Genomic DNA, 21338 nt, shown 5'->3' with positions numbered 1-21338 from the left:
TATTTAACGACCTCTGTATTGAAAGATGCTTTCACTGCTTTCTAATCAAACTGACAAATGTGGAAAACATAATTCACTCTGCAGGTTGAAAACCTGCTCTGTATTGAATGATGCAGTTGCAGTTAGGAATCTCAGTGAAGGGATGCCTTAGACCATGCAACCCTTAGAGTTAAAACAAGAAAATAGCAAAACTAAACATCAATGATGAAAACAAAGAAATGGGTTCAGAGGGTTGCTTCTTATATTTCCAAAATTGAGAAATTACAATACAAATTCCCCAACGTGATATCCACAAAAACTCTTTGTACACACAGGTTGCAACAACTCAAGTCTTCTCTCATGCTGCTGTCTGCATATTTTCATGCTTTGCTTACCAAGCAACCTCTACTGATTTTGCAACGACATCAACACAAGTATATCATGGCACATAACACAGTCAAGGAAGTTGAACAGTTCACAAAACAACTGTTATTCCATCTCAGTTTTCACCTTTAACTTTGTGGGTGATACATCATCTTTTCTTTTCTGCAAGTGTGCATGAATGTCAATGGTTGTGCAAGACATTGCTGACTAAGTGAGTGCCCCAAGACATCAGTTGCTCCAATGTGCAGGGTTGCATAAGACATCACTCATCAAGTGAGTGCACCAACACGTAATTTGCTCCAATGTACAGGATTGCACAAGGTTCAATGTATGTGCATGACTTCAGTATGCGAACCTTCAATCTGCTCATGTATGCCTAGCACACAAGCTCCAATTTCTATGCAAAGATCTGTTCCTGTGCAAGGCTCCAAGGCTTCATTGCAACTATGCTATGCTGTTGTGCATGAGCAAGCCACTTATTCTTCTCATCTGTTTTTCTTTGGTTGATGTTGATTGCTCATGCACTTGGGTACTCTGACATCATTGGGGCAACATCTATATTATTATTTTCAGTGTTTGCTTCAATTGAGATCATTTATAGTCTAATATGCCTTGAAGAGTAAGTGGTCCTCTGTTTTCTTCACTTATTTTGCTTGTGATACTGAATTGGGTTTAACAAGATTATGTAATGATTGTATACTAATCACATTCAAAGATTTGCTTTTAATGGGTTTTACTGCTGTCTGGTCACCCTCTGGAAGTTTTCGCTGAGTTTTGATCTGGAAGAGGTATGATTGCCTACAGGTCTTGGGGGATTTGTAGCTTGCAGAGCATTATCGGAAAGAAATGATGATCCCACAAAAGCATCGCGGCCATGGGATGCTGTATGATTATTTGTCCATTTACTGCATCTTTATGGCATCTAATTCATTGAGTTTCCTGTATTTTGCAATGATGTCAAAGCATCTCATGATTCTTCGTTTGAAGACAACTTTCCATGTTTTGACAGGATCGTGATGGGTTTGTCATGGGGGAGGGAGCAGGAGTTCTTCTTTTGGAGGAATTAGAACATGCGAAGGTGCACCCTTTCACAAAAAGCATCTTTTGCCAGTGATTGAATTTTGGGAAACAAACTACTTGGTAGGAATTATATGAATAAATATAACCTGAATGATTTGGGCCTGCTAATTTTTCTTGTTTTTCCAGAAAAGAGGAGCAAAGATTTATGCTGAGTTTCTCGGAGGAAGTTCTACATCTGATGCTTATCATATGACAGAGCCTCATCCAGAAGGTATGAGATTCTGAAATATTTCAGTACGTTTCCTGGTATTCACGGGTCCTTGCTAATTTCAATTCTTATTCAGACATTTGAGTGTTTTCAGGCACAGGTGTCGTCTTATGTATAGAAAAGGCTTTGCATCAAGCAGGTGTAAGTAAAGAAAGTGTAAACTATGTGAATGCTCATGCAACTTCAACTAAAGCTGGTGATTTGCAAGAGTACAAAGCCTTGATCCGTTGTTTTGGCAATAATCCTGAGGTGCTTATTGAATTATGGCAATGTTAAATTTAGGGTGTGTTTGAAGTGATTTTGGAGAACTCAAACAGTGCATTTGCATTTGATTGATCATGAGGCTGGATTTTTCTGTTTCAGCTGAAGGTGAATTCTACAAAATCGTTGATTGGACATTTGCTGGGTGCAGCTGGAGCTGTAGAAGCCGTTGCAACTGTCCAGGTAACTAATTTTATGATTATCTCATATTCTGGAACAACAGTGATTTGTGAAGTCAAGACAGGCAGTATGGATAATTTTTTTGAATCGCACAATCAGCAGAATAAGGTGTATCCCTCTGGTACTGTGAAAACTGAAACACTGACCATTGTGAGGGAGATTTTCTGGTACCAGGGGATAGACACTCTTTATAGCAAATCAACTTGTAAAGACTCAAAAGCTTTCAATGTTTTAGCTGTCTAGAATTGTGCCCTGTATTTTCTTACCTCTCAATGCCCTTTTAATTCTTCATGTGGATGAAACATAGTTCACAAACTTGTACTCAACATCACAAACTTGGACTCAACAGACCTGAAATTTAAAAATTCAGCAAAAACTCCGGAGAATCTCGGAAAAACTTGGCAAATTAAAAAATTACTCAAGGCAGAAAGAATGAAGTTTTTAACTCAACAGTCATGTTTTCAAGTCTACAGTTGTGTTTTGGGCACATGTTTCACTATACAAGCATTTTTAGGGCGTGCAACAGGGACAGTCAAAATAGTAGTTTTTGCAGTGTTTTGGGCACTTTTTACTGAGAATTTCTCATGTTTCAGTGAGTTGTGATTTAACTCTGCGAAAACATTGTGTGAGAATTTTTTGTGACTACTTGGCGAGTTTGCAAACCATGATGTACCATTTGAAAGTCAACTTCCTTGCCATTTCACACAAGAGGGGGTATTATGCCAAGTTTTGAATAAGCACCCGTTGCAAAAGTTATCTACTTTACTGCTAGACAACAGTTTGACAGATATCGATGTGGTCTGTGGTCACTTGGAGATTAGGGACATGGGTAGTGGAGGGGCGGTGCCATTTTATGGGAGGGTAAAATAAGGGTGTGGCTGTATTAAATTTTGAATATGCTTATTGGGATTTGGGCATGGGTATGTCTATGAACCTGAGTTTCCTGATGACTATGGACAGAAACCTAATTCTTATATGTATAGGTAGATGGCAATAAAAATATCTGACAGTTAAGTGACACAATGTAGTTTGTTTGTATCTGGTACTAGTTCATTTGAAAATATTCTGTTGTACTTGAGGTGGCAGTGACCCTACAAGGAATTATGATATGTCTTAAAACACCATCTAACAACTTACACCTGTCTTGAGACTTGGCCTGCATTTTGTTGCCACCTATCTCATTTCCATTAAAGAAACCTTTCTTTTCTTTTCCATTCTCAAATAAACCATTATCCATGCCTTTGTGTAGACTTGCATCCATGCAGGAAGATGTAATGGTAAGTTATATGCACTTTTGCATAATGTGCGACTAATACAATGTTGTAAAAGATTATTGCCAAGTGCATATGCTGATGACTATGCAAACTTTTGGCAGCCAATTATCGATTGCCATGCTATCTAAAAGTTGTGAAAGATCATTTTTAAGATAGTGCCATTTTATGAGTTTATGATAATGGTGTGACTATTAACTTTTGAATATACTTACTGGAAATGTGAGTACAGATGTGTCTTTGATGCCGACTTTCCTGGTGACTGTGGGCAGAAACTTATGTTTTATGCATGGATAGGCGCTGGATAAAACATCTGGCAGTTAATTATTAAGTGGCCTAAAGCAGTTTCTTGGTATTTGGTACCTCTGTCTCTGGGTTTGCCAAATTTCTAATGTAAAGATTGAAATCTGGTGGACTTAAAGAAAACAAAAATAAATCATTTTAGTTTGCCCCAAAATTTGTATGGAAAAAGGCTTAGGGTTTGTCATTAAAATATAGTTTAAAAACATGTTTTTAATTAGGTTTTTTGAGATATATTCTTGTGGGCCTCACTCTTATTTTGCTTTGTTCTGAGTCATTGTCTTGTGAATGTTGAGTCGTTGAAAACTGGGTGTTTAGTGTTGATAGTCTTCTGCTTTCTCTTTGCAGATGTGGTGGCTGCTTGTTTTATTCATGTTGACAGTCTCACGCTCACTAGTGTAGAGATGGTGGCTGCTCATAGAGATTTTATTGACAGAATCAATGGAATTCGAAGCAATTTGATTCTGTTTCAAGAGTTCAGAAGCTAAGCCCATGTCAGAGGCATATGTTATTAGACAGGAGGGTTTGTTTGTTGACTGTTGAGTGTCACTACAGAGTTATGTAGTGCTGCAATGTGCTGTGGGGAAGCTGCAGCTACAGGAGGCAAAGCCCTACCAGACTTAATAACATCTGTTTTTAAATCTTTGTTCTTTTTGTTTTTATTTATTTTGTTTTCTATAAATTTAATACCTTAAAATGTAAAATGTGGCCATTTTATCTTTTTTCCTTGTATAAAAATTTAATATTTTAAATTTTAATTATTGATATGTAAAATTTAACATATTTACAATGTTTAAATTAATTTTTTAAAACTTTATATATATATATATATATATAAGTCGGCCAAGTATATTGCAGTCTTGGAGACTACACCTGTTTTCATTAAAATATAATATAAAAACTTTTGCATTTCCAGCTTTTCTTAATTGTAGTAAAATTCTAGAATTCCACTAATTAATGTTCTATAAACAAAATGTCCCAAAATTATAGAAGCATATACACTATATCTAGCCTATATGGTTCTCAGTCATATATTTTGTGAGTAAATTTAGTTATCCTCTTCTTAGAGCTTTTTGTAATTAGGGAAATGATCCATTTGATTCTTGTTTCCCTGCCAAGAATCATTGCTTGCTTCAAGAACTCCACCTTTTTATCCATTTGCTTCCTTCTTGGCTCCATCAATGGGTTACTAGTTGTAGTAAATGATTTCCATTGCACGTTTGTGGAACCAGTGGTCATCTATGCCCCATTTCCTATTGGCAGTCAGGTCCGCAGCAACAATCTGAAGCATCTCATTAAGCACATGATTCTTCATCATTATACTAGTCATCGAGCCCCCCCTCTGCTTCTCCTTGCCTAGGATTAGTAGCATGCCCATGAACATGGATGAGATATTTCTCCTCTAATAGGCACTAAATAGAAGGCCGGTAACAAGGTTTAAACACTTGTTAGTTCAAAACTTGTTCCAGGCAAAGCTATTTGGTAGGTATCAATGGTGAGATGGATGCATATATCCACACCGTTGCTGCCAACGGTGGATGGTAGTGTTTTATACCAATTTGTTTCGATAATGGATGACAAGAGTTAATGTTGCCATGGCATTTAACCTTTGCTTGCTATCTTATCATGCTGGGAGATCTCTCTCCATCTCAACCATTGCTAAATATGCCTAGTAATCATCATCTTGTACTCTTTAAACACTTGGGATCTTTTCTCATGAGAAATGGAGTCGGTTTTATCCCTTGATATTAATGTGGGAATGCATTTTTCTCAAACATTAACATTATTGCTAACTTCTTGGTTCTCAACCATATCGATTTTGCAATATTTTCTAATTGGCTGATCCATTGTCTTCTTTGTAAGTATGCCAAATAGTGAAGGAGATGAGAGAATTGATACATGGCCAAGCCTATAATAATATATTGTTGGTTTCCAATTTTTTGATTTCCGTTTATAGATTGTGTTAATAATGATCATGTTGACGTGTATTTTGTACACTATCAAACACAGAATAAAATACCTAAGGGTACCTTATCCTCTCTTGAGTAAAGCCTCTGATTGCTGAAGATATCGCGGAAAAGGATCAATCAGGATGACTCCAAGGTTCTTCGTTGTAGGGTCTCTACGTGTGGAAAAGCTCTCTGTGGTATGATGTGATTTGCTGGAATCACAAGGGGACTTACATTTGATGATTGAGTGTCTGATCTGCTTTGAATATTGCTGGAACACAAGCTCTTACTAGCTTTGACTTGAAAAAAGGAAAAAAGATGAGGGCGAGGAAAGGATCTAATCTTAACACTAAGAATGTAGGAGCAATGAATGATCTTTGATGAAATTCTAACTAAGTCTTGTTTTGACATCCCTGGACCATCTCCACAAGGTTAGTGCAATCTTCGAAGGAAAGCTTTATGATGTTCAAATCATCACTGCAGGCATAGACACCATCAGGTTGATGCATATCAATGAAGAAGCGATAATTGAAGTTAGGCTTAAGCTAAACGATTCCAGTTGACTACGCAAGGCAAGTCTGCAATCAACAAACAGCTAGTAGTATGGATATACGAATTCCACCATCAATCAAGCACATTTCTTCCACTCATCTAATAACATGAAATCAAATACGAGAAGTATAGAGACCATGCAAATTGTCGAATCGACCCATAAATTTCACCATTTCTTCAATGAAGTTACAAGTCTTTTACAACAACATCTTGGCAACAATCTTTGCCTTCTCTCTCTACTCTACTCTAATTGCTATTCTATCAACTAGCTAATCACCTTCTAACTACTCTCTATCCGTCTTCTAACTGCTTCCAACTATTTTCTATCCCTTTACAAATGAAATGTTAGGGCTTATATAGTGCCCTCAATACAATTCGATGGCTTAGATCAATTTGAGATCAATGGCCAAGATTTTACAATGAAAACCCTAATTAGGGTTTGTTACAACCATTACATAACATTTAATGCTTGACCAATGATATAATTGTATTGCTTGGACACATGTTCTCTCTGGAAAATTCGACCAATGGATAGCCGGGGTAGGTACATCGAAGTTTGTGCCACCTTCCATGAGTTAGGTACATTGAATCTGGATATGTTGAGGTGGACCAATCTGACTAGAGGAGTGATGACTAGGATGCCAACTCGTCTGACACTTGTAGCTTGGTAGATATTCAATTTGATGTTGTTGAGAAGCTAGCTTTAATTAATTCATCTGGAACTATTTGCTTCTTCAACAAACCCTTTGCTCTGACTTCTCATGTCCTTGATTTGCAGGTTGTTGATGTACCTCGCCTTGTAATGTTGGATTGGAAGAGGTCGCCCTTGATGATGTTAGTCCGAAGAAGGCCGTCCTTGTCGATGCTAGACTGGAGAAGGTCGCCCTTGTCCTTGCTTGATCGTCCTTGATCTGGCTTGATTTTCCCTGAGGAGAGTCTTCCGACTTGTAGATCTTTCGAGCTTGGGAGTCGCCATCTTGATACCTACACAACATTTCACAATTAATAATATATCTTGAAGTGTAGAAATTAGGATTCAAAAGGAAGATTTAAGATTTGCTGACTGTAAGTGCCCCTTGCGTGGTCAACTGGCATAGAATGAGCTTAATCCCGAGTCGTAACACCTTTGTTGTTCATGCATTATCTTGAATGGTGATCAATATCTGATGGTGTACGATTTGAACATATTTGAAACATCCCTTAGAAGATCGCACTGAGTTGGTGTTGAATTGTTCAACCTGATGATGAGACCCAGCCCAGTAGGATTCCACCTAGCCATTCATCCATCTTCTCGCATTCTAGGTCTTAGAGTAGACTTCCTGAACCTTAATCTTTTTTCATTTCTTTATCTTCCAGTTAGTAAATAGGACTTGTGATTCCAGCAAATCAGACGTTCAGGTCATCTAATGTAAGTCCCCTTGTGATTCCAACAAAATCACATCGTACTGCAAAGAGCTTATCCACACGTAGAGAACCTACATATCAGAACCTTGGAGTTACTCTGACTGATCCTTCAGTGAGATCTTCAACAGTTGCCAAACTTTGTTCAAGAGAGGATAAGGTACCTTTAGGTATTTTATTCTGTGTTTGGTTGTGTACAAAAGACATGTCAACAATACAATATTACAAAACTCATGGAATAAAAAATCCATGTCATCATATGATCAAATGAGATGCAAACTCTTCCTTTCCAACTCTTGATGCACCAAATGATAGTATATGTTGTTATATGGAGCCTAATTAGACTCGGAGGTTAAAATTTCCCTACTTTTATCAATGCAGTTTCCCCCCTAATTTTATGACGGGGGTCCAGGGGCAGCGCCCCTAGCGCGTTCCCTCGAGACCAAAAGACTTATTATTTTATAAAGGTGTCGGGTGTTATTTTTCTATTGTTTCTCCTCACAACTCACCTTTCTCCTCCTATTTTGCCAAATGAATGAATTGAAGTTCACTTTTAGGCTCAAAGCATAATATAAACCAAAAAAAATCAATTCAAAACATATTAGAAGTGTTTTTTTTAACTTAAAAGTTACATGCCGCCGACCAAGAGGAAGAGGACTTAGAACATCATTGGTAAGATATGGAGTCATTGGCATCCTCTAAATTCTATTCTTCAATTGTTTGCACATCTTTTAGTGCAACTTAAGTGAACTTAAGTTATTTTAAGTTATGGGCACTTCTTTTTAGGCAACTAAAGGGACTTTTAGCCAAAGGACTTAAGTTGTCTACTTTTCATGTACTTAAAGTGACTTTTTAAAACATGTGACCAATTGCTAAAAGGGGGCGTGCATATTCTAGGTTCTGATAAAAGCATATTTTAGGGTTTTATTTTTTGCCATTGGATTAAGAGGTGGAATTTTGAAGGTGGGGATTCATTATCTCTTTAGGAGTTATTATATAACTCCCTAGGGCTCATTTTGAGCTCATTATGTGATTATGTTTTCTGTTTATTGCTGCTGCATCTTGGCTTGAGGATTGAAACCCTTAAATATCCTTGATTTTGGTGAGACATATGAGCTCTCCTAGTTGGAAGAGTGTGTTTCAGTGGAAGGACTTCGATTTGTGAAACTCTAGCACATAATTTTTCTGGGCTGTAAGTGTTCATTAGGTTTGGAGACCAAATTGGAGGAGAATCTCAGTGTTAGAGAGTCAGATCTAGAATCATCTACAACTGCAAACCATCAATTTCTGAGCACTTTGTGGATAGCTACTGATGAGCACATAAAAGACACCTAGTGTTGACCATTTTGGAAGCCTAGGGCCACTTTGAGGGTTGGGTAGGGTTTGGAAATTATTCTGAAGCAGTCCTTTGGTATTTTTGGTATTCAAATCTGCATATTTGTCTTTGTTCTTTTCTCAGAAAGTTTAAGGAAAGACTTTGAATTTCATTTCTGAAAATTCTGGGCAGTAATGAAGGTTTTTGTTGTATTTTCCTAAGGTTAGAAATAATTTAATTGCTGGTGTAAATAAATATTCATTATGGATATTATTACACTTTACTTAAGGTAACTTAGGATAATGCATCTCTTCGTAGTTTGGATTTGAGACACTTAGGGAAGTGTGCACATAGGGATATAGCTTGTAGGAGAAATTCCACCTTTTGTGGTCTTATTTTGTTGTTACACTCCACATTCGGTGGGTCATCCACTTCTTGTGGAATATTATATTATTTCTCCTACCTACCCCTAGTATTTCTTGCCTACTCTTGTTTCTCATTGAGCCACATGTCATGATTGTGTGCTCGTACATCCATATGGCCTTACCTATATAAGTAGGCCCATATTCATTGTATTGGTTAATCCAGCTGATCATTTTCATATTGATGAGAATATAGTTTGTTCTTGTCATTTTTTTGTCTCTCTTTTATACTTTTCGTTGTGCCCTTGATCTTGGCAAAATCTCACATGGTATCAAAGCCATTGGGGCTTCAATTGATTGGTTTTTGGAAATATCTTGGAAGGCTTCTATTTTCGGATCTGAGGGACAACGTTTTTTGGAGGCATCTTAGAGTGTTTTCGACCTCACTAATGCATCCGAGAAACCGTTTCCATAAAAATCGAGTATAAACTCGACCTATTTTGGCGAAAATCGAATTTTGGGTGTTGGAGGAATTTTTTCCCCAATTCGAGCGGTACGGTACGGAATTTTCAGATCTCAATTTTTTTTTTTGCAGGTCCGCACCTTTTGCCCAGTCAACAGTGCACAGTCAACATTTTTTTGAAAAAAATTTAGACACTTCTCCGTTGAGCAGTTTGGATTTTTGGGTCAACTTTGGAGGCCCATAACTTGGTCAATTTTGCTCCTTTTTGGGTGCATTTTTTTGGATTTGGGCTAATTTTTCATGCTCTTCGCAGTGGTGTTGTTATTTTCTGATTTTGGTGCACACGTTTTTCGGAATTTTCGGATTCTCTCAGCTGTACCTATCCAATCCTCAATTTTTTAACTTCAAAGGCTTCGTTTGAGCTCATACGACCTCCTTTTTAGGTGCCTTTTTTTTTCTAAAGTGCATATTTTTTCATCTACTTTCATAATATATGATCAGATTTCAGAGATTTTGAGTGAAAATTCTACTTTCAGATATTGGTCTTATTTGGCCTACTTGGTACTTGTAATTTGCTTGGATTTTAGTTTAGATCTCTTGCATTATTAGTTTGAGTCTCTTTTGGCCTTATTAAGGCAGTTGTAAAGTTGAAATCAGAAGTCCACTTTGCCATTTTTTGCAAGTGGCCCATTGTACACGCACTAAGTATAAAGTGCCAAATCATCATTTTGGGGGGGGGGGGGGGGGGGCGGTTCTTTGATTGAGTGAATTTGGGGGGGTGTCTTGTGTGATTGTGCCTCTTTTTCCTTGTGCTCTTTCATTTTTGTTGCAATGAATCCTCATAAATTTCCACCTTTAACTGCACATAATCATGCATCTTGGAAAATTAAAGTATGGAGCAAATTAATGGAAAAATGTCTCACGCATTACATAGATAGAACTATAGCAGCACCACCTGATCCTAAGGTTGATCCTTATGCTCAGTTAGAATGGCTCACTAAGAATTGCAAGGCTCTTGGAACTTTGCATAAGTATGTATCAGATGACCTCATTTTTCACATTGAGAAGTGTACTACAATCAAAGAGGCTTGGGATATGTTTCAAAAATTGTATGGTCAAGTTGATGAAATCAGAGGTTACAAGATTGACAATGAGCTCAGCAACTTGAATCCCAAGAGTTTTGATACAATCCAAGATTATGTCACCAAAGCAAATGAGCTAAGAGCAAAGCTTAAGGATTGTGGAACTGACAAAAGGGATGCTCAGTTGATATTCAACTTGTTGGACAAGCTTGCACCAAAATATGCAGCATTTGTGTCTAGCTTCCAAACTCATCGTTTGACAGTGGGGAGTTCCTACATTATGCCATCATTTGATGCTTTCACAGAAATGTTGATATTGGAACAATCTAAGTTGTTGAACATGGGGCTTCTCAAGTCTTCAAAGTCCAAGGCTTTGGTGGCTAATCAAGGGAGTCAAGGCAAAGATTCCAACAAGAAGAAGAAGGAATCTAAGTCAAAGCCACAACAGGAAAAAGGGCAATCATCCTCTCCATCACAAGGCGATTTTTCATCCTCTTCCAAGAAGGGGACTCCACCTAAGAAGGATAAACCAACTTGTGCATATTGCAATAAGTATGGTCATGATGAGTATTGATGCCACACCAAGCAAGTTGATGAGTTGACAAATCTTCTTAAGAAAAACATCAACTTGCCATCCGCCTACACAAAGAAGGATTCATCTCCTTCCTCTTCCTCATAGTCTAAGGGAAAAGGGCAAGCATTTGTGGCTACAATAGGTTCTTCACAGCAGTGGATACTTGACTCAGGTGCCTCTTATCACATGGGTTCTACAAAGGAGCAGTTTTCTTCATTGGAGCCATCTAAGGTACCTCACATTTACATAGGTAATGATACACAAGTAGAAGTTGAAGGGAAAGGTTCGGTTGACATGGATGATGGAACATTTGAGAATGTTCTTTATGTTCCTAACTTGTCTACCAACCTTCTCTCTATCTACCAAATCACTCACTATGGGAATGGGAAAAAGGTTGAGTTTACACCAGATTCAGTTGTGGTAAAGGAACTTGATAATGATGCCTTGGTAGCAGTGGGACAAGTCAATGACAACTCAAGGCTTTATTCATTCTCCCACTTTGTGCCAAGTTCTCCTTCTAGGGCCTTGCTTACTCATTCAAATTCAAAAAGTAAGATATGGCATGAGTGGTTTGGTCACCTCAACTATGGCTATCTTCAGCAGCTCAGCACTAAAGACATGGTCACAGGTCTACCTCGAATCAGTTTTTCAAAGGGTGTATGTTCATATTGTTCCATGGGCAAGCATCCCGAGGAGAAGTTTGATAAAGGAAAAGCTTGGAGAGCTTTGGAAGTTCTTCAACTTGTTCACAACGATGTAGCAGGTCCATTTCCAACACCTTCATTTAGCAAGGCCCGCTATGTCCTCATCTTCATTGATGACTACTCTATGTCCTCACCTTCATTGATGACTACTCTCGCTTCACTTCGGTCTACTTTCTCATTCATAAGAGTGAAGTATTTGACAGATTTCAGGACTTCAAGACTCGTGTGGAGAAGCAATCCGAGAAAGTGGTCAAGATTCTTCGTACAGATAATGGAAGGGAATATGTGAACAAGAGGCTTGAGGATTTTTGTACATTTGAGGGGATTGATCTTCAACATTTTGTTGCATACACTCCATAGCGGAACGGAGTTGTAGAGTGCAAGAATAGAACTCTTAAAGAAATGGCTAGCTGTATGATACATGCACGTTCTCTTGATCCCGCCTTTTGGGCAGAGGCTATCAGTTGTGCCACACACATCCAAAATCAGGTTCCTCACAGGGTTACACCTCTGCAGGGTCCACTTGCAGTTGAGGAGCCTCGTTCTCCACCTCCACTTAGACGTCGTTGGGATTGACAGACACTTGAGTCAACGGGTTCTCTTGTTGGGGATCCTTCAGATACACGGAGGACTTGATCACAGCTTCAGGATCTTCCACATGCATTCATTGCTACCGCTTCCGATCCACAGACGTTTCGGGAAGCATCAGGGGTTCCTGAGTGGGACCAAGCTATGGAGGAAGAGTATAGTTCCTTGATGAGGAACAACACATGGGATTTAGTCCATCTCCCTAAGGGGAGAAAGATGGTTTGATGTAAGTGGATCTATCGAACCAAGTTTGCAGTGGATGGTAGTGTGGATAAGTATAAGGCTTGGCTTGTTGCGAAAGGTTTCTCTCAAGTTCCAGGTGTTGACTATACTGAGACCTTTGCACCCGTAGCCAAGATGAACTCCATTCGCTTGAGACTTGCTATTTTTGCAGCTCATGGCTGGGCTGTACATCAGATGGATGTGAAGAGTGCTTTTCTTCATGGGGATCTTGATGAGGAGATTTATATGGAGCAGCCACAGGGTTTCATCCAGGATACTTCTTTGGTTTGCAGACTAAGGAAATCTCTCTATGGCCTTAAGCAAGCCCCCAAGGGCTTGGTACGCCAAGATGGATTCCTTTCTTCTCTTAGCAGGGTTCACCAGGTGTTATTCCGATCCGAATGTTTACATTTTGTGACAGGATGACTCTCACTTGATACTTGTGCTCTATGTTGATGATTTGATCATTACAGGGAGCACCACATCCATCATTAGCAGGGTCAAATGTGCTTTGCATGACAGATTTGCTATGACTGACTTGGGTTTTTTGCACTACTTTCTCGGGATAGAGATTTCATAGTCACCTTCCAGGATTGCACTATCGCAGCCCAAGTATGCTCTTGATCTCCTTGCACGCTTTCATATGGCTGATTGTAAGCCTGCACCGACTCTCTTTCTTTCAGGAGTCAAGCTTGAGGCTCAGTGTTCTCCACCAGTTGATGCCACATTGTATTGTCAGCTTGTGGGTAGTCTCATCTACTTGACTCACACATTCCCTGATATTTCATTTGTAGTTGGCATGGTTTTCCGCTTCATGCAGGAACGACATGAGCTTCATTGGAAAGCCGCCAAACGCTTCATTACATCCAGGGTACACATCACTATGGGATTCACTATGCAGCAGGCAAAGGACTTCGCTTGGTTGGTTACACAGACTCCGATTGGGCTGGCGATCTTGATGATTGTAAGTCTACTTCAGGTTTGAGTTTTCACCTTGGTTCAGGCCCCATTTGTTGGCAGAGCAAGAAACAACATGCTATTGCTCTCTCTTCGACTGAGGCTGAGTATCGAGGAGCTGTTAACGCAACGACTGAGACCATTTGGCTTCAGCAGATTCTCACAGAGTTTGGGTTCACCACTCCAAGGCCGACAGTTCTACAATGCGACAATCAGAGTGCTATTGCAATCTCGAAGATCCCGGTCCAGCACTAGCGGACCAAACACATCGAGATCCAAATGCACTATATCTGAGAGCTGATTCAGGAGCAGGTCATTGATTTACAGTATTGTCCTACAACGGAGCAGGTTGCTGACATCTTTACCAAACCTTTCACCGAGAGTAAGTTCCAACAATTGCGAGCTCTCTTGGGGGTGCGAGATGTCTCATTAGGGGGTGTCAGCTGACTTCTCCTTCCTCTCTTATGGGGGGGACCTTTTCCTCTTTGAGGTTTTGTCCTTTGAGAGTCTTTTGTACATTCATCTCTCTTTGGGGGGGTGAGTTTTTTCCCACTGGGTTTTCTCCCTTTCTCCATTTGTGAGAGATTGCATTGCATAATTTTGCTTGCATTTGCATATTGTACATGGGTACCTATCATGGCCTAGTAGCCGGGACCCATCTTGCATTGTTGACTTGAGTCTTCATTCCCCTAAGTTGCACTTAAGGGGGGGTGTTGGTGTAAATAAATATTCATTATGGATATTATTACACTTTACTTAACTTAGGATAATGCATCTCTTCGTAGTTTGGATTTGAGACACTTAGGGAAGTGTGCACATAGGGATATAGTCTGTAGGAGAAATTCCACCTTTTGTGGTCTTATTTTGCTCTTACACTCCAAATTCGGTGGTTCATCCACCTCTTGTGGAATATTATATTATTTCTCCTACCTGTTGTGACCTTTTCACACATCGCCCCATTGCTAACGGGGACCCCCTCTTTTCCAGCTTTATGCATCGTTAGGTTAGGGTTTTGGCTGCTTAGTGGGCAATTTTGCGTTTCCCGTGCTTGAGTCTCGGAGTTTTGATCATGCCTAGTGCCGTCTAGGGTTTTTGGAGTTATAGGATCAAGTTGCAAAAGTTGATATTTTAATGATCCTAAGTTTTGCCTAAGTGTTTGACCTTTCGAGCGTTAACGTGTTTTTAAACACGCGCATCAGTGATTTTAAAGTGCCAAGGTATTCACAGACCTTTTGGAGTTGTTTTCTCACTCCTAAGGTATTATTTAAATTGGTTTCGCACTTTATTCCAATATTTTCCAAGCGTTTTGCTCATATTTTTGGAAAATTAGCCCAAGTCCAGTCTAATTTAATGTTTCTAAGCGATTTTGAGTGGTTAAAATGATAAAATCCTAATGGAAATCCTTATTCCAAGGGTATAAGGGTCAAATTCCATGCTAGAGGCATTTTTCCCCTCACATTCCAGACTACCCAACCCATTCCCCCTCTCAAAATCCATACTACACATGGGTTTCCCCTGGAATCCATACTGGCTACTATTTTCCCCCATTGTTTATCCATACCTGGGTCGTTTTTCCCCTGGAAGTGCTAAAATTTGGCTAAGTGTCAGGATTTATCTAGACTACCATCGATTTTCCACCAGGAGTGCGGATTGGAGTGCGGACAACGTTAAGGATAATTCCATGCCTGGGTCGATTTTCCACTAGGATTTTTGTGACAACTAAGTGCGGATTTTTGTCCGGATTTTCATCCAGACAGAGGTCGATTTTCCACTGGGAACATTTTGGAGAGTTTTGAGTCCAGATTTTCATCCAAACAGAGGTCGATTTTCCACCAGGGAGTATTTTCTCTAAGTTAAGTGAGTTTTGAGTGTGGATTTTTGTCCAGACTAATATCGATTTTCCCTTGGGAGTGATTTTTTGCAAATAGAGTGGATTTTTATCCAAGCTCATATCGATTTTCCCTTGGGAGGTTTTTGTGTGCATTTTTGATGAAGTTGTGTCTGGATTTTTGTCCAAGCAAGGATCGATTTTCCCTTATGGGGAATTTTTGACATTTTTGATGATTTTTAAAGGGATTTTTCAATCCCAACTTATATCGATTTTCCCCTAGAGGCTTAATTTTGGATTTAAATTGCAATATTTTAATAAATAAGCCCCATTTTAATTGCTTTTAAATAATTATTAATGATTATTTAAAATTTTAAAAGCAAAATTAAATAGCTTGCAATAATCATTTAATATTTGAACCTTCTAGAAGCAAGTTAGGTTTTCACCAAGCAAGAATTTAAGCAGGTGTTTTATCCCACATTGCTTGTGTGGTGAAAGTGAGAGGTGAAAGCAAGTATAAGAGAGGAGCCTTAACATTATTTTATTATTATTTCTGCCAGGTGTCTCCATGAAAGCGATTTTTCTCCAAGTTGGGCGAATTTATTGGCAAGGCGTTTTGGCGAAGTGTGGGATTGAGGATTTATTTTCCCCCATTTTTTCCAGCTTGCTGATCTTCCCCTTGGCTGCCATTAAAGACCAGTTTCAGAATTTCGATTTTTGCTAAGTTTGGCAATTTTTCCAAATTTGGCATTTTTTGGTTAAAGTTGGCGATTTTATGTTTGGAGACTTGGGAGATATTTTCTTCCTTTATTTGCTTGCTGTCCAGACTTCCATTGCTGCAGATCAAGGCTGCCATTAACAACATTTTCAGATTTTCAGTTTAGCACCATACTTGGGGAAATTTTGATTTTGCTTGGGAGGTCATTTGGTGCCACATTTTGGTGATTTTCGTGCATTCTTGGTGGCTGCCATCATTTCCAGCCTACTGATTCGCTTCAGATCTGAGGTTTGCTTCAGATTTTGACCTCCATTAATGGCTGCCATTAATTTTCGGACTTAAGTTTTTATTGCCCAACCGATTCCAACTTAGGCAATTTGCATTTGGAGGTGTTTTATGGAGTTTTCTGTGCATTGTTTAGACCATTTTATCGCTGTTGCAGGTCTGAAAACTCCATTGTTAGGCGATTGTCCTCAGAAATTTTCATTTCCAGCCACCTAACCATTTTTGGCGATTTTACTTGGGGCTGTTTACTTAGCCATTTTTCATCATTTTCAGGGATTTTAAACCACTTTGCAAGGTGCTGGTAAGTCTGAAGTATCCAATTTTCAGACTTGTCCTCAGAAATTAATTTTTTACCAGCCAGACTTACATTCCTGAAAATAATTGTCTTCATCATTTAAAACTGATTTTTTATCGAGTTTTATGCACATTTTTGAAGATTACAACATGTTTTAAAAGTTTGATTTTCAGGTTGTCTTCAGAATTGTTGACCTCCATTGTTGACTGCGAAAGGTGTCTTCAGACATTCATTGTGTGAAAACACAACCTTTCACACCTTTCCTTAGTCATCATCAATCCGGTATACTCCTTTGCATTTTAGCTTGCACATTTTCTAAGCATAAGGAGGTATAAATGAATTTTATGAAAGGTTTCCATGCTTTAGTGTTGTCACGCTTTGAACGTAATTGCTAAAATTTACCAAGTTTATGGATTATTTTCCTGACTCCATGCTCTAATTAGCTAAATCTTTAGAAAGTCAGGAATTTTATTACAAGTATTATTTATTTTCTTAAGTCTAACTTCAAGCTTCGTACAGGTGCGATGTCAAAGTCTGGATACATGGAAAGAAAAGAACTATTGAAGATGCTGGAGAGTGGATTTTATCCAGAACTTAAGATTTCATCCAGATGGAAGGAGATCACAGATACAAACATGCATTTCCTAGACTTCGACTAGATGCAGCGTCGAATGTTCGGAGTTGGAGATCAAGTTCCTTCCCCAGTATATGCGAATATTATGAAGAGTGGCATCTTCCATGCTGCTGGATTCCCACAGTCCATACAGTGCAGTGAGCTGATTCTGGAGTGTGCACGATGTTACGATCCGCTCACAAGAATGATCAAGAGTCCTAAGGGCGTTGTCATCGCCTACTTTGTTGTGGACGTTATTGCAAAGGTGTTTGGAATTCCACGCGGAACAGACATGAAGGATGTGACCAAGGAGGATTATGCAGAAAGATACACAAAGAAGATGGGTGTATGCAAGAATTTAATTAACAAAGAGTGGATGATTGAGCCTAGGTCTCATCATTCCAAGACTCCCAAGACACCCATGTGCATAGATTTTAAGGAGGAATATAGTGATTTGATATTTCTACTCAACAGAGTGATGGGGATGCCGCAGGGAGTAATATTCGATGGATGGATGTTCTACTTCATTCAGGATTGTCTGAGAGGAACACTAGTGAATTGGTCCAAAATTATAAGTGACAACTTGGATTTTCAGCTGAGAAATGTAGAGCGGTCCAAGTCATTGGCCATGACTTCTTACCCGGTATACCTACTTGCACGATTTGTTTCATACATAGGATAAATATGCAAAGGTGAAGTTGGGAATGGGCAAAGATAGTTCAAGAGTCATGGATGCTATAAGAGAGTGAATGATGCATTCACTATGTACATCACACAGATACTGCAAGGCGGAATCCACAAAAGATTGTCCAAGGAGGCAACAGAGTTAATAGAGAAATATGGATTGTGGTATATACAGTTTCCCACTTTCACATACCTCAGGATTCATGGGTTTCAATCTGAACCCTACAGACTTCCTAGGTATCCGACTGATAGAATGATTTTGTTGGAAGTAGTGAGACAGCTTGTAGAGTTCAATGTTATCCAGTGAGAGAAGCACAGGACAAGCATGACATTCCCTATTTCAGTTGGGAAGACATTAGAGGTTTGCCAGTCCGCCATAGTTGCTAGCACTATAGGTGAGGAACTTGCATTCTATCGATTTGCTACGTATAAGAAAAGAGAAAGATTTGATCCAGACAAGAAGGTCGGAAGGATCAGGGGAGAGAAGTTCAGTCATAAGATTGACATAGAAGATTATTGGGCTAACCTAATAGACGAGCACGCAGTGAAGAGAAGAATGTGGTCCAGAATGTCAGAGGATTTCATGAGGAAGTGTGGACTTTTCCTCATTCCTGATCAAGTATTAGATAACAAAGATCTTACACACCCACATTGTGAGAATGAAATGAAGAAGACAATCCTATTGCCAAATTGGTCAGAGTCAGAGGAGATTGACTTGAATATATTGATGAGAAAGGTCTTGAATTTCTCTCGTGCATGGGTGGATATACAGATGAACAAATTAGTTGACATGGGTGTTCCCTTCACTTATGAAAGGTTGAAGCCGGAAGAGTCTACTTCTGAGGATGATCAGAGGACTATTAGTGATGTCAGGATTCATGCAAACGAAGAGAGTCAAGCTCCCAAGAGAAGGAAGAACACGCTTGGAGAAGTCAAGGCCAGAGGGAAGAAGATTGAGGAGGTGAAGAAGAAACAAAAGACTATCATTCCTCCGCCTATCATTCTTTCACCCCCTCCTAGTGTCTCATCAATCGAAGTGATTGAAGTAACAGAACAGAACAAGGAGACTCAGCAGTGTTCCAACACAGTGATACTACCAGAGAATACTCAGGAATTTCATGCCACAACAACATCTGCACCTCCTGATGAGAATAATGATCAGCCGGATTCCCCTACTGTCCTTTTGGAAGTTAGCTTGGGAAATGAGGTATATGATTGGACTAGGAATAATCTTGATGATAATGATGATGTTATCTCGGCATTGAAAGGACTTGATCGAGAAATATGTCTCGATGATGGTATGGAGATGGCTGCTATTCCTGAATGGCTGATGAGAAGTATGGAGAAAAGTAAAGAAATGATAAAGGTACAACCTATTGATGATATTGATGACTACCTAGCTAGGAGTGCTAAGGAGAAAGAGCCCAAGAGAGCGGAGATTTTATTGCACATAGATAGAGATGAGACATGAATGCGGATTGCGCAGATTGCAGTTCCTAAAGCAGGCGTGACAGCGGACATTGCTACTCCTATGGATTTCCAAATCACTTCAGTTGCCCTTGGTCGTACATCCAGAAAGCAGGAATTTCATGAGATTGGTGAAAACCTCCAGGCAATTGATACAAGGTTAGACAGAGAGGTTGCGGAGAAAGAAAGGTACAGAGAAGAGAATATCAGACTTAGAAAGTATATTGCAGGGACAAGGTGTGAAGATCCCACCCTTATTTCCCCTATTGCAGTTGACCATGGAATACATTCACACTGTGAGGCAGCGAGAGGTACACACTCGGAGGTGGAAAAGTGGATTGAGAGCACAAGAAAACAGGCAGATGATTTCGTTACTCAGTTTGTCCATGCATATGATAGGACAACATGTCTCGTATTTAGAATCCAGTATATGGAGGGAGTTTGGGAAGAATTCCAGCCTATTCAAGACAAGACTATTCCACGCCTCCAGGCTTTGAAGAAGGTTCCAGTTTCCACCTTGGTCAGCGAGAACATTGTGCACAGTGGAGACAGATATGATTTCCTCGGCTGGTATTGTGCATTAGCCATGAAGAAATCAACTTATGAGAACGCCCAGTCAAGTTGTATGGAGATGGAAGGATTAATTCAGGACATTCAGATGAAGATCCTTGCCTCGATTGAGGAATTATTGGGTGTTGATGTTAGTGATGCTAGTGGTTTACACTTAGCCGAACTAAGAGATGAGATGAAATTTATGTATTTTTGCCAGTTGGACTCTTTGCAAAAGAGTCAGATAGACGACTTGGTCTCTTTGTTGATTCATGTTCATAATTCGCAGAAGCTCATGCCAGAATGGGGAACACTTTGAATGCTTGCTCGGATTCACTGGACGTGATTGATTTACAACAGGATACCTTGCCTAGCATTTCCATGTAGTTATATTCAGTATTGGCTAGATTCTTGGAGTATGCTAGGAGAGAGAGAGATGGAGGAATCTTTTAGAAGATTCCCTATTAGATGACTAGGTATCTTTTCATTGGGCCATATGTTGGTGGCACCATTTTTGATGTAAACCTAATTAGGGCAATTCTAGGGTTTTGTTGGCATGATCTCGGCCGTTGATCTTAGATCAATTTAGGCCATCCATTTTGTAAAAGACTCTATATATGCCTCCTTGTCTCTCATTTCTAAGGGAGAGTTTTTGTAGAATTGTTGGTATATGCTGTAGCTATTTGAATCCTAATCATTGTTCAATTGTTGGTGATTTTGCTCTTCAAGTGTTGTATTTGCATTCATGGTTCTCATTTCCTCCAAGTTAGATTATATTTTAGATTAGAATTTATTTTCATGTATGTTAGATTGAGTGGAAGATTTGTTGAGTTTATTTGTGTGGAATCTTTAATCCATACCACTAGCTTCTTGCTGCTGGTAAGTGCGCCTTGTGTGGTCAACTGGAATTTAAGTAAGCATAACTTCAACTATTACGCGTCCGTTGACAAGCATCAACTTGGATGGTGTCTCTGTTTGATGGTAATAGCCTGAAAATCTTTAAGTATACCTTAGACGATTGCACTAAGCTTGTGTCAATACCTGATTGTGAGACCTTGCCTAGTTTG

At 39.3% G+C, this 21338-nt stretch overlaps 1 protein-coding gene across 10 annotated transcripts in view; it reads left to right on the top strand.

Annotated features, from left to right (window-relative positions):
* LOC131065319 (3-oxoacyl-[acyl-carrier-protein] synthase II, chloroplastic) overlaps positions 1-21338 on the top strand; it is a 59741-nt gene that overhangs the window by 10449 nt on the left and 27954 nt on the right. For 9 of the 10 annotated variants that reach the window (XM_057999791.2, XM_057999790.2, XM_057999794.2 and 6 more), the window contains 5 exons: positions 1168-1247; positions 1373-1441; positions 1570-1654; positions 1746-1900; positions 2015-2095. In XM_057999791.2, coding sequence (XP_057855774.1) covers positions 1168-1247; positions 1373-1441; positions 1570-1654; positions 1746-1900; positions 2015-2095 — 470 coding nt within the window. Of the gene's footprint in view, positions 1-1167; positions 1248-1372; positions 1442-1569; positions 1655-1745; positions 1901-2014; positions 2096-4011; positions 4210-21338 lie in introns of those variants that run through there. The other variant, XM_057999800.2, reaches the window with a different exon arrangement.

This window comes from Cryptomeria japonica, chromosome 4, assembly GCF_030272615.1.
Source record: "Cryptomeria japonica chromosome 4, Sugi_1.0, whole genome shotgun sequence".
NCBI classification, from domain to species: Eukaryota; Viridiplantae; Streptophyta; class Pinopsida; order Cupressales; family Cupressaceae; genus Cryptomeria; species Cryptomeria japonica.
The sequence above is the reverse complement of the archived record's forward strand: the minus strand, read 5'-3'. Positions and strand labels throughout refer to the sequence as shown.